General features: G+C 41.0%; 1 protein-coding gene across 9 annotated transcripts in view; it reads left to right on the top strand.

Annotated features, from left to right (window-relative positions):
• Positions 1–13,712, top strand: part of LOC129486869 (maestro heat-like repeat family member 5) — a 78,941-nt gene that overhangs the window by 3,414 nt on the left and 61,815 nt on the right. For 7 of the 9 annotated variants that reach the window (XM_055287410.2, XM_055287415.2, XM_055287417.2 and 4 more), the window contains exon 2: positions 13,355–13,536. In XM_055287410.2, coding sequence (XP_055143385.1) covers positions 13,355–13,536 — 182 coding nt within the window. The remainder of the gene's footprint in view (positions 1–13,354; positions 13,537–13,712) is intronic. The other 2 variants (XM_055287416.2, XM_055287418.2) reach the window with 2 other exon arrangements.

Raw genomic sequence — 13,712 nt, 5'->3', positions numbered from 1 at the left:
TTGTGCCACTGTACTCCAGCCTAGGCAACAGATCAAGACTCTCTAGAAAACAAAAATAAAATAAAGACAGAGGGGATCTCTAAAACAAAATGATATTTATTCAGGAATGGGCATTGCAATAGTAATACGTGTGCCATAGTAAACCACATGCCTATTTAAGGCTGGGGCAAGGGTAAGTTTTTAAAGGCAAAATTAAAATGATTGATTACTTAAGTTGTTCTGAAATAATAATTCTTGGCTACAAGGGTCAATAACAAGGCTGGGGTGAGTCCTAGGTTGGAAAGACAGTTTTCTGGGTAGATGACCTCACAGAAGTATTTGTGTGTGTGTGTAAGGTTGCAATTGGCCTTTGTGCAAGGTTGTGGGTTTTGCAGTGTCTTTTGTGATAGTTCTTGCAGTCAGGCATTTGTGCATGAGAACCATTCCTTTAAGGCTTCCTCCAGCCCCATTTATCAGAGTTTTAACACAGTGACTCCATTTTGATTCCAACATGTTTCACATATCTTTCAAAAAGCAGAAGTTTTTAATTTTTATGAAATCAAATTTGTCATTTCTTCTTTTATATAGTGCTTTTGGTGTCACATCTAAGAAGTCTTTGTCTAACCCAAGATCAGAAAGATTTCCTCCTATATTTTCTTCTGAAAGTTTTAGAAGTTTAGGTCTTACTTTTGGGTCTATGATCTTTTTGAGTAAATTTTTACATATGGTGTGAGGTACGGATTAGGGGTTATTTTTTGTGTGTGTCTATCCAATTATTGCAGCACCATCAGTTAATGCTTTTTTAATAGAGTTGCTCTTGCACCCTTATCAAAAATCAGTTGAAGCCAGGCACAGTGGCATGCATCTATAGTCCCAACTACTCAGGAGGCTGAGGCAGGAGAATTGCTTGAGCCCAGAAGTTCGAGACTGCAGTGAGCTATGACCACACCACTGTACTTCAGCCTGAGCAAAAGAGTGAGACCCTATCTCTAAACAAAACAAAACAAAAATAATCAATCGACCTTATATGTGTGGGCCTTTTCCTGGAATCCATGTTCTATTGCACGTATTTATATTTATGTGCTTTTATCAATATTACATTGCCTTGATTACTATAGCTTGACAATAAGTCTTGACATTGGTAATGGTCCTCCAATTTTGTTCTTCTACAAAATCATTTTGACTATCCTAGTTTCTTTACCTTTCCATATAAATTTTAGAAACAGCTTGTTGGTTACTACCAAAAGAATTCTTGCTGGGGTTTTTATTGAAATTGCATTGAATATTTAGATAAAGTTAGAGAAAATTAACATCTCAACAATATTGAGTCTTCCAATCCATGAACATGGTGTGTCTATTTATCTTCTTGATTTATTTCATCAATATTTTGTAGCTTACAGTATACAGACCTTGAAATTGTTGGGTAGGTTTGTGCCTAAATAACTCATGATTTTTGGTGCTAGTGTACATGGTACCTTTTTTATTTCAATTCCCAATTGTTCATTGCCAGCATACATAAATATGAATAATTTTTGTTTATTGACCTTACAATTTGCAAATTTGCTGAACTTATTTTTTAGTTCTAGTAGGCTTTTCTGTAGATTTGGAAATTTCAACTTATATAATAATGCCTTCTACAAATAAAAATAGTTTGTTTCTTCTTTCCCAGGCTGTATGACTTTTATTCCTTTTTGTTGACTTCTTACATTGATTAAGTCCACAGTCTAATGTTGAATGAGAGGGTAAGAGCAGACTTCTTGCCTCATTCCCAGTCGTGTGGAAAAATATTCAGCCTTTCACCATAAAGTGTGATGTTAGCTGTAGGATTTTTATAGATACTTTTTATCAGGTTGAGGAATTTTTCTTAATTCCTAGGTTTTTGAATAGATGTTGGGTTTTACCAAATGTTTCTCTGCATCTATTGAGATCATTATATTTTCTTTCCTTAGTCAGTCAATCTAGTGAATTACATTGACTGATTTTTCAAATATTCAATTAGCCTTGTATTCCCAGGATAAGCCCCGCTAGGAGATGATGGATAAGCATTTCTGTATACTTTAAATCGTTTTGTTAAGAAAGTTTATGTCTGTTCATGGAAGATATTAGGCTATAGTTTTCTTTATTTCCAATATCTTTATCTGGTTTTGGTGTCAGGTTTTGCCTCATGGAATTGTTGGGAAGTGTTCCCTCCTCTTCAATTTTCTGGAAGAGTTTGTAGTATTGGTATTATTTCTTCCTTAAACACTTGATAGAATTCAAGAGTGAAGCCAACTCAGCCTAAAATTTTCTTTGTGGGAAAGTTTTCAACTACACATTCAATTTTCATAATATAGGGTTATTCTTGTTATTTAATTCTTGAGTAAGCTTTGGTATTTTATGACTCTAAGAAATGTGTCCATTTCATTATGTCACCAAATCTATTGGCATAAAATTATTCAGACTATCCCTTCATTATTCTTTTAATGTCTGTAGAACCTGTAATGACGTACCCACTCTTACTGATGTTAATAATCTGTGTTTTTACTTTTTTGCCCTAATAAATCCTGCTAGTGGTTTATCAATATTTTCATCTTTTCAAAAAAATAACCTACTGGTTTCATTGATTTTTTCTATTTTCTGTTATTTTCTATTTCATTGATTTTTGCTCTTTTTTTCTTGAGTTTAATTTGCTGCTTTTTTCCTAATTTATTCAGTTATAATCTGATTTCAGACCTTCATTCTTTTCTAATACAGGTGTTTTAATGCTGCACCCCAGGGATTTTTATATGCTGTGTTTTCATTTTTGTTTTGTTCAAGATACCTTTTACTTTCATTACCTTTTATTTCTTCTTTTCCTATGGATTATTTAAAAGTATGTTATTTAGTTTCCTTATACTTAGGTATTTTCTGTCTATCTTTCTGTTATTGATTTCCAATTTAATTCCATGTGGTCAAAGATCATGCTTTGTTGGATCTGAATCCTTTCCAATTTGCTAAGACTTTTTATGGCACAGAATATAGTCTGCCTTGGTAAATGTGCCATGTGTATTTGAAAATAAAGTTTATTATTTTGTGGTTAGAGTTCTATAAATGTCAATTCAGTTATGTTGGTTAATAATTGTTTGAGCCTTTTATATTCTTACTGATTACCTGTTGACTTATCAATTATCAATAGATGGATGTTGAAATTTTCTTTTTTTTTTTTTTTATTATACTTTAGGGTTTTAGGGTACATGTGCACAATGTGCAGGTTTGTTACATATGTATCCATGTGCCATGTTGATTTCCTGCACCCATTAACTCGTCATTTAGCATTAGGTGTATCTCCTAATGCTGTCCCTCCCCCCTCCCCCCACCCCACAACAGTCCCCGGAGCGTGATGTTCCCCTTCCTGTGTCCATGAGTTCTCATTGTTCAATTCCCACCTATGAGTGAGAACATGCGGTGTTTGGTTTTTTGTCCTTGCGATAGTTTACTGAGAATGATGTTTTCCAGTTTCATCCATGTCCCTACAAAGGACACGAACTCATCATTTTTTATGGCTGCATAGTATTCCATGGTGTATATGTGCCACATTTTCTTAATCCAGTCTATCGTTGTTGGACATTTGGGTTGGTTCCAACTCTTTGCTATTGTGAATAGTGCCGCAATAAACATACGTGTGCATGTGTCTTTATAGCAGCGTGATTTATAGTCCTTTGGGTATATACCCAGTAATGGGATGGCTGGGTCAAATGGTATTTCTAGTTCTAGATCCCTGAGGAATCGCCACACTGACTTCCACAATGGTTGAACTAGTTTACAGTCCCACCAACAGTGTAAAAGTGTTCCTATTTCTCCACATCCTCTCCAGCACCTGTTGTTTCCTGATTTTTTAATGATGGCCATTCTAACTGGTGTGAGATGGTATCTCACTGTGGTTTTGATTTGCATTTCTCTGATGGCCAGTGATGAGGAGCATTTCTTCATGCGTTTTTTGGCTGCATAAATGTCTTCTTTTGAGAAGTGTCTGTTCATGTCCTCTGCCCACTTTTTGATGGGGTTGTTTGTTTTTTTCTTGTAAATTTGTTTGAGTTCATTGTAGATTCTGGATATTAGCCCTTTGTCAGATGAGTAGGTTGCAAAAATTTTCTCCCATTGTGTAGGTTGCCTGTTCACTCTGATGATAGTTTCTTTTGCTGTGCAGAAGCTCTTTAGTTTAATGAGATCCCATTTGTCGATTTTGGCTTTTGTTGCCATTGCTTTTGGTGTTTTAGACATGAAGTCCTTGCCCACGCCTATGTCCTGCATGGTATTGCCTAGGTTTTCTTGTAGGATTTTAATGGTTTTAGGTCTAACATATAAGTCTTTAATCCATCTTGAATTAATTTTTGTATAAGGTGTAAGGAAGGGATCCAGTTGCAGCTTTCTACATATGGCTAGCCAGTTTTCCCAGCACCATTTATTAAATAGGGAATCCTTTCCCCATTTCTTGTTTTTGTCAGGTTTGTCAAAGATCAGATAGTTGTAGCTATGTGACATCATTTCTGAGGGCTCTGTTCTGTTCCATTGATCTATGTCTCTGTTGTGGTACCAGTACCATGCTGTTTTGGTTACTGTAGCCTTGTAGTATAGTTTAAAGTCAGGTAGCCTGATGCCTCCAGCTTTGTTCTTTTGGCTTAGGATTGACTTGGCGATGCGGGCTCTTTTTTGGTTCCATATGAACTTTAAAGTAGTTTTTTCCAATTCTGTGAAGAAAGTCATTGGTAGCTTGATGGGGATGGCATTGAATCTATAAATTACCTTGGGCAGTATGGCCATTTTCACGATATTGATTCTTCCAACCCATGAGCATGGAATGTTCTTCCATTTGTTTGTATCCTCTTTTATTTCATTGAGCAGTGGTTTGTAGTTCTCCTTGAAGAGGTCCTTCACATCCCTTGTAAGTTGGATTCCTAGGTATTTTATTCTCTTTGAAGCAATTGTGAATGGGAGTTCACTCATGATTTGGCTCTCTCTTTGTCTGTTATTGGTGTACAAGAATGCTTGTGATTTTTGTACATTAATTTTGTATCCTGAGACTTTGCTGAAGTTGCTAATCAGCTTAAGGAGATTTTGGGCTGAGACAATGGGGTTTTCTAGATATACAATCATGTCATCTGCAAACAGGGACAATTTGACTTCCTCTTTTCCTAATTGAATACCCTTTATTTCCTTCTCCTGCCTGATTGCTCTGGCCAGAACTTCCAGCACTATGTTGAATAGGAGCGGTGAGAGAGGGCATCCCTGTCTTGTGCCAGTTTTCAGAGGGAATGCTTCCAGTTTTTGCCCATTCAGTATGATATTGGCTGTGGGTTTGTTGTAGATAGCTCTTATTATTTTGAGATACATCCCATCAATACCTAATTTATTGAGAGTTTTTAGCATGAAGGGTTGTTGAATTTTGTCAAAGGCCTTTTCTGCATCTATTGAGATAATCATGTGGTTTTTGTCTTTGGTTCTGTTTATATGCTGGATTACATTTATTGATTTGCATATGTTGAACCAGCCTTGCATCCCAGGGATGAAGCCCACTTGATCATGGTGGATAAGCTTTTTGATGTGCTGCTGGATTCGGTTTGCCAGTATTTTATTGAGGATTTTTGCATCAATGTTCATCAAGGATATTGGTCTGAAATTCTCTTTTTTGGTTATGTCTCTGCCAGGTTTTGGTATCAGGACGATGCTGGCTTCGTAAAATGTGTTAGGGAGGATTCCCTCTTTTTCTATCGATTGGAATAGTTTCAGAAGGAATGGTACCAGTTCCTCCTTGTACCTCTGGTAGAATTCAGCCGTGAATCCATCAGGTCCTGGACTCCTTTTGGTTGGTAAGCTATTGATTATTGCCACAATTTCAGAACCTGTTATTGGTCTATTCAGAGATTCAACTTCTTCCTGGTTTAGTTTTGGGAGGGTGTATTTGTCGAGGAATTTATCCATTTCTTCTAGATTTTCTAGTTTATTTGCATAGAGGTGTTTGTAGTATTCTCTGATGGTAGATTGTATTTCTGTGGGATCGGTGGTGATATCCCCTTTTTCGTTTTTTATTGCATCTATTTGATTCTTCTCTCTTTTCTTCTTTATTAGTCTTGCTAGCGGTCCATCAATTTTGTTGATCTTTTCAAAAAACCAGCTCCTGGATTCATTAATTTTTTGAAGGGTTTTTTGTGTCTCTATTTCCTTCAGTTCTGCTCTGATTTTACTTATTTCTAGCCTTCTGCTAGCTTTTGAATGTGTTTGCTCTTGCTTTTCTAGTTCTTTTAATTGTGATGTTAGGGTGTCAATTTTGGATCTTTCCTGCTTTCTCTTGTGGGCATTTAGTGCTATAAATTTCCCTCTACACACTGCTTTGAACGTGTCCCAGAGATTCTGGTATGTTGTGTCTTTGTTCTCGTTGGTTTCAAAGAACATCTTTATTTCTGCCTTCATTTCATTATGTACCCAATAGTCATTCAGGAGCAGGTTGTTCAGTTTCCATGTAGTGAGCGGTTTTGACTGAGTTTCTTAATCCTGAGTTCTAGTTTGATTGCACTGTGGTCTGAGAGACAGTTTGTTATAATCTCTGTTCTTTTACATTTGCTGAGAAGAGCTTTACTTCCAACTATGTGGTCAATTTTGGAATAGGTGTGGTGTGGTGCTGGAAAAAATGTATATTCTGTTGATTTGGGGTGGAGAGTTCTGTAGATGTCTATTAGGTCCACTTTATGTAGAGCTGAGTTCTATTCCTGGATATCCTTGTTAACTTTCTGTCTCGTTGATCTGTCTAATGCTGACAGTGGGGTGTTAAAATCTCCCATTATTATTGTGTGGGAGTTTAAGTCCCTTTGTAGGTCACTGAGGACTTGCTTTATGAATCTGGGTGCTCCTGTGTTGGGTGCATATATATTTAGGATAGTTAGCTCTTCTTGTTGAATTGATTCCTTTACCATTATGTAATGGCCTTCTTTGTCTCCTTTGATCTTTGTTGGTTTAAACTCTATTTTATCAGAGACTAGGATTGCAACCCCTGCCTTTTTTTGTTTTCCAGTTGCTTGATAGATCTTCCTCCATCCCTTTATTTTGAGTCTATGTGTGTCTCTGCACGTGAGATGGGTTTCCTGAATACAGCACACTGATGAGTCCTGACTCCTTATCCAGTTTGCCAGTCTGTGTCTTTTGATTGGAGCATTTAGCACATTTACATTTAACGTGAATATTGTTATGTGTGAATCTGATCCTGTCATTATGATGTTAGTTGGTTATTTTGCTCGTTAGTTGCTATAGTTTCTTCCTAGCCTCGATGGTCTTTACAATTTGGCATGTTTTTGCAGGGGCTGGTACCGGTTGTTCCTTTCCATGTTTAGTGCTTCCTTCAGGAGCTCTTTTAGGGCAGGCCTGGTGGTGACAAAATCACTCAGCGTTTGCTTGTCTGTAAAGTATTTTATTTCTCCTTCACTTATGAAGCTTAGTTTGGCGGGATAGGAAATTCTGGGTTGAAAATTCTTTTCTTTAAGAATGTTGAATATCGGCCCCCACTCTCTTCTGGCTTGTAGAGTTTCTGCTGAGAGATCAGCTGTTAGTCTGATGGGCTTCCCTTTGTGGGTAACCCGACCTTTCTCTCTGGCTGCCCTTAACATTTTTTCCTTCATTTCAACTTTGGTGAATCTGACAATTATGTGTCTTGGAGTTGCCCTTCTCGAGGAGTATCTTTGTGGCGTTCTCTGTATTTCCTGAATCTGAATGCTGGCCTGCCTTGCTAGATTGGGGAAGTTCTCCTGGATAATATCTTGCAGAGTGTTTTCCAACTTGGTTCCATTCTCCCCATCATTTTCAGGTACACCAATCAGAAGTAGGTTTGGTCTTTTCACATAGTCCCAAATTTCTTGGAGGCTTTGTTCATTTCTTTTTATTCTTTTTTCTCTAAACTTTCCTTCTCTCTTCATTTCATTCATTTCATCTTCTATCAGCGATACCCTTTCTTCCAGTTGATCGCATCTGCTACTGAGGCTTCTGCATTCTTCGCATAGTTCTTGAAACTTGGCTTTCAGCTCCATCATCTCCTTTAAGCCCTTCTCTCCATTGGTTATTCTAGTTATCCATTCTTCTAATTTTTTTTCAAAATTTTTAACTTCTTTGCTATTGTTTTGAATTTCCTCTCGTAGCTCAGAGTAGTTTGATCGTCTGAAGCCTTCTTCTCTCAACTCATCAAAGTCATCCTCCATCCAGCTTTGTTCCGTTGCTGGTGAGGAACTGCGTTCCTTTGGAGGAGGAGAGGTGCTCTGTTTTTTAGAGTTTCCAGTTTTTTTGGTCTGTTTTTTCCCCATCTTTGTGGTTTTGTCTACTTTTTGTCTTCGATGATGGTGATGTACAGATGGGTTTTTGGTGTGGATGTCCTTTCTGTTTGTTAATTTTCCTTCTACCAGACAAGACCCTCAGCTGCAGGTCTGTTGGAGTTTACTAGAGGTCCACTCCAGACCCTGTTTGGCTGGGTGTCAGCACCGGTGGCTGCAGAACAGCGGATTTTCGTGAGACCACAATTTCAGCTGTCTGATAGTTCCTCTGAAAGTTTTGTCTCAGAGGAGTACCCGGTTGAATGAGGTGTCAGTCTGTCCCTACTGGGGGGGTGCCTCCCAGTTAGGCTGCTCAGGGGTGAGGGACCCACTTTAGGAGGCAGTCTGTCCGTTCTCAGATCTCCAGCTGCGTGCTGGGAGAACCACTACTCTCTTCAAAGCTGTCAGTCAGACAGGGACATTTAAGGCTGTGGAGGTTCTCGCTGAGTTTTTGGTTGTCTGTGCCCTGCCCCCAGAGGTGGAGCCTACAGAGGCAGGCAGGCCTCCTTGAGGTGTGGTGGGCTCCACCCAGTTCGAGCTTCCTGGCTGCTTTGTTTACCTAAGCAAGCCTGGGCAATGGCGGGCGCCCCTCCCCCAGCCTCGTTGCCGCCTTGCAGCGTGATCTCAGACTGCTGTGCTAGCAATCAGCAAGACTCTGTGGGCATAGGACCCTCCGAGCCAGGTGCGGGACACAATCTCCTAGTGTGCCGTTTTCCAGGCCCGTTGGAAAAGCGCAGTATTAGGACGGGACTGACCCGATATTCCAGGTGCCGTCTGTTTCCCCTTTCTTTGACTAGGAAAGGGAACTCCCTGACCCCTTGCGCTTCCCGAGTGAGGCAATGCCTCGCCCTGCTTCGGCTCGTGCACAGTGCGCTTCACCGACTGTCCTGAACCCACTGTTAGGCACTCCCTAGTGAGATGAAACCGGTACCTCAAGCAGAAATGCAGAAATCACCCGTCTTCTGTGTCGCTGGGGCTGGGAGCTGGAGACTGGAGCTGTTCCTATTCGGCCATCTTGGCTCCACCTCCGAAATTTTCAACTAAGATTATTGACTTGTCTATTTTTCCTTCTAGCTCTAACTTCTTTGCTTTATGTGTTTTGAAGTTCTGTGACTAGATGCATGAACATTTAAGATTCTTATATCTCCTTGATTAATGAACTGATTCTCTTTATCCCTGTTATATTATTTACTCTAAAATATACTTTGTCTGATATTAATATAACCACACAGTTTTTTTTATATCTGTGTTAGCATGATATATCGTTTTCTATCCTTTTACTTTTGATTGATTGGTATCTACTATATTTCAAGTGGATTTTGTATAGGCAATGTACACTTGGATCTTGCTTTTTTATTCCATTTGACAATCTCTGCTATTTGATTGTGGTGATTTAATCATTTATATTTAATATGACTATTGATATGATTTGGTTTTCGTCTACCATCTTGCAATTTGTTTTCTCTTTGTCTCATCTCTTTTTATGCAATTTTTTCTCTTCTTCTGCCTTTATTTGCATTGAGTATTTTTTATGACTCCACCTTACCTCCTTTGTGGACTTGTTAGCCACACATATGTTGTCTTATGTTGTTTTATTATTTAGTCATTGCTTTTGGGTTTCTTTTTTTTTTTTTCGAGAAGGAGTTTCGCTGTCGCCCAGGCTGGAGTGCAGTGGTGCTATCTCGGCTCACTGCAGGCTCCGCCCCCCGGGGTTCACGCCATTCTCCTGCCTCAGCCTCCTGAGTAGCTGGGACTACAGGTGCCCGCCACCTCGCCCGGCTAATTTTTTGTATTTTTTAGTAGAGACGGGGTTTCACCATGTTAGCCAGGATGGTCTCGATCTCCTGACCTCGTGATCCACCCGCCTCGGCCTCCCAAAGTGCGTGAGCCACCGTGCCCAGCCTGCTTTTGGGTTTCTAATATACGTGCTGGCTTATCTCGGTCTACCTTCAAGTGAAATTATACCTTCAAGTAAAATTAAGAGTATAAGCACCTTCCATTATTTTGTTTTCATTTCCCCCTCCTGGCGTCTGTGCTATTATTGTTATATATTTTACTTCTATATTTGTTATAAACCCACAATGTCTTATTATTTTTACTTTAAATTTTAAACATAAACAAATTCTATTTACCTACATTTTCCCCATTTCCGGTGCTCGTTATTCTCTAGTGTAGTTTCCTATTTCCATCTGTTGTCATTTTCCTTCTGTCTGGAAGACTATCTCAAACATCTTTTGTAGTGCAGGACTCCTGGTGATAACTTCTTCTGGTTTTTGTGTACATGAAAAGTGTTTCTATATCACCTTCCGTTTTTAAAGATATTTTCTCTAGGTATGGAATTCCAGCTTGGCAGGTTGTTGTTTCGTTTTGTTTTTTTCTTTCAGGGTGCTAAATTGTTGCGCTACTGTCTCTCAGCTCATACCGTTTTCAACAAGAACTGTGCTCTCATTTTTCATTCCTTTCATGTGTCTTTTTTCTATGGCTGTTTTTAAGATTTGCTGTTATCATTGGTTTGGGGCAATATTATTTCAATGTGTCTTCATGTAGTTTTCTTTGTATTTCTTTTGCTTGGAATTCATTGTTTCCCAGATCTGTGGATTTATAATTTTCATCAAATTTGTAAAATGTTCAGGTATTATTTCCTCAAATATGTTTTCTTTCCCCTTCCTTCTGTGGGGATGCAAATTCCACATACAAAATGCCATGTGATGCCGTCCCACAGCTCACTAATGCTCTGTTTTATTTTTTCCAGTCTTTTTTCTCTATATGTTTCATTTCTGGATAGTTTCTATTGCTGTGTCTCCAGGTTCACTCATCTTCGCTTCTACATTGTCTAATCTGCTGCTAAACTGGTGCATTCATAGTATGAAATGTATTCTTCATCATTTTATATTTTCCATGTCTCTCCTTACCATGCTTATGTTTTACTCTACCATGTTAAACATGAGAAATATATCATTAACAGTAATGGCAAAAGCCGCAATTACTTTTCCACCAACCTTATAGTTATACTTGTTTTAATGTCCTTGTCTACTAATTATATCATTTCTGTGTTGGTTTCAATTAATTGATTTTTCTCCTCATTGTAGATCGTATTTTTTTGCTTCTTTCCATGCCTAGCAAATTTTGATTGGATGCTAGACATTGTGAATTTTGCCTTGTTGGGTACTGGATATTCCTGTACTTTTAAAATATTCTTCAGGTTTGTTCTTGAACACGATTAAATTTCTTGAAAAGTTTGGTGCCTTTGAGGCTTTGATTTTAAAGCTTTAGTAGAAAGAGCCAAAGCACTGTTGTTTAGAGCAGATTTTTCCTCCATTCCTGAGGTCATGCCCCTAGCACTCTACCTAATGCCCTGTGAATTACCAGGTTTTCCACTCTTGCTGATGAGAAAAGGAACTCTTCCTAGCTCTGTGTGAGTTCCAAAGGTTGTTCCCTCTACTCCTTTTGGAGCTTTGTGGTTCTTTCCCAAACGTACTGAGCTCAGATGAAGATGGAGAATGCAGGGGATCCCCTGCAAAGCCCCAGAACTCTCCCTCCTCCTTTTGCAGCTCTCTCCTGTGACTCTTCCCAGCAAACTCCAGCCACTTTGGCTCCCCCAGACTTTCACGTCCACTTCCTCCACTCAGAGAGACTACTGGGCTTTATCGGGCTCCCTCTCCCCGCGCTGCAAACTGGAAACTTCCCAGGCAGCTGGCTGTGGCCATGATGGGCTCACCTTGCTGGTTTTCCATTTTCAGGGATCTTCGTCCTGTGCCACTGTTGTCTGATGTCTGATAATCATGGTTTTGTATATTTTTCCAATTTTTGAGTTGTTTAAGACAGGAGGATGAAGCTAGTCCTTGTTACACCCTCGTGGATGGAAGCATCGGTGTCTTATGTCATTTTCAGGACTTTGGGTTTTACTCTGCGTGAAATGGGAGGCATATGGGTAGATTTTGAGTGGCATGATCTGACATGCATCCCTCCCATGGTGGGACAAATGAATGGGTAACATATTGAGAGATGAACTGTCTTCTAATGTACCACAGAATTCACTGATTTGATTTGCTGACTTTATCTCATTCATTGATGCATTCCAGGAGCCTAGAACATGTCCCACCCATAGTAGGCACCTGGGAAGTGGGTACCAACAGTGAACAAACGAATAAGGTCAGGAAGTGGGTGGAGCAGGAGCCTGTTCCTGCCCCAGGGGCTCACTGGCAGAAGTCGTGATGGGGGACCAGGCTTGGGCAGCATCCCCAAAAGGAAGGACGCAGTCTCTTTTGGCCTCTTGTGGCCACTAACACAGCCTGAGGTAGTGCTTTCCCCACATTTGCAAGAGAAGAGGAAGGAGAGGAGGACAAGGCAGAGGCCAGCTTGAAGGAAGGAGAGGAGGAGAAGGCAGAGACCAGCTTGAAGGAAGGAGAGGGGGAGAAGGCAGAGACCAGCTTGAAGGAAGGAGAGGAGGAGAAGGCAGAGACCAGCTTGGAGGAAGGAGAGGAGGAGAAGGCAGAGACCAGCTTGGAGGAAGGAGAGGAGGAGAAGGCAGAGACCAGCTTGGAGGAAGGAGAGGAGGAGAAGGCAGAGACCAGCTTGGCGGAAGGAGAGGAGGCCTTCCTCGGAGGCCCCTGCATCCTCCCTTGCTCCGCTCTCACTGGTCCTGCAGCTCCCCAACTCCCCTCGGAGACTCCACCAGATGTCTGGGTGACCGGGGCAGTCTCACATGTGATCAGAATGAGATGGGCTCTCTCAAGTCAAGAGCCTGAGCTAGGGACACCATACCCTGGGCCCTGCCATGTCCCACCAGCCATGTCTGTCTCAAATCCAACCTCAGAACCTGACACTTGCTGGGAGGCCAGGCCCCACCAGGCCTACAGGTGATGCTGCCTACTCAACAGTGTCCCTGAGGCCTCGAGACCCCTGCCCTCCTCCCAGGGCCCAGCCGGTCCATTGAATGGAAGGACAAACACATGGAAGGATATAGCTGAGCCTGACGGAAGCCAATGCTGCGCTCAGCACCCCCTATACTAACGCAGAAATACACACGCACTCAGATGCCGACACCCAGGGCCCCTCCTCCATTTCAGAATCTCCCTCCCTGTCTCCACATCCACGAAGGATGCATCTTGCATGAAGGTACCCCAGGACTCTGCCCGCAGGGACAGATGGTCACACCCCACCACCATCCTGCTTCACAAGTCGCAGAGCAGCCAGGCCACACTGATGCCACAGGAGCACGGGATGTTCATGGCGGAGGCCTACAGTGCAGGTGACTGCCAGCCCTGGGCTCAGACAGGCAGGGGCGGGTCGGCCTAGATGGGGTCAGGCTCCAGCAGATGCCACCATGTCCCTCCACCAAAAGCAGTCCTGAGAGTGACGGCCAGAGGGAGTCTCCACTCCAGGACCTTGAGGGTATCAAGTGGTGTGGACATAGTGAAGCTTTCA

The sequence above is a fragment of the Symphalangus syndactylus genome, chromosome 7 (genome assembly GCF_028878055.3).
Source record: "Symphalangus syndactylus isolate Jambi chromosome 7, NHGRI_mSymSyn1-v2.1_pri, whole genome shotgun sequence".
Classification (NCBI taxonomy): domain Eukaryota; kingdom Metazoa; phylum Chordata; class Mammalia; order Primates; family Hylobatidae; genus Symphalangus; species Symphalangus syndactylus.
The sequence above is the reverse complement of the archived record's forward strand: the minus strand, read 5'-3'. Positions and strand labels throughout refer to the sequence as shown.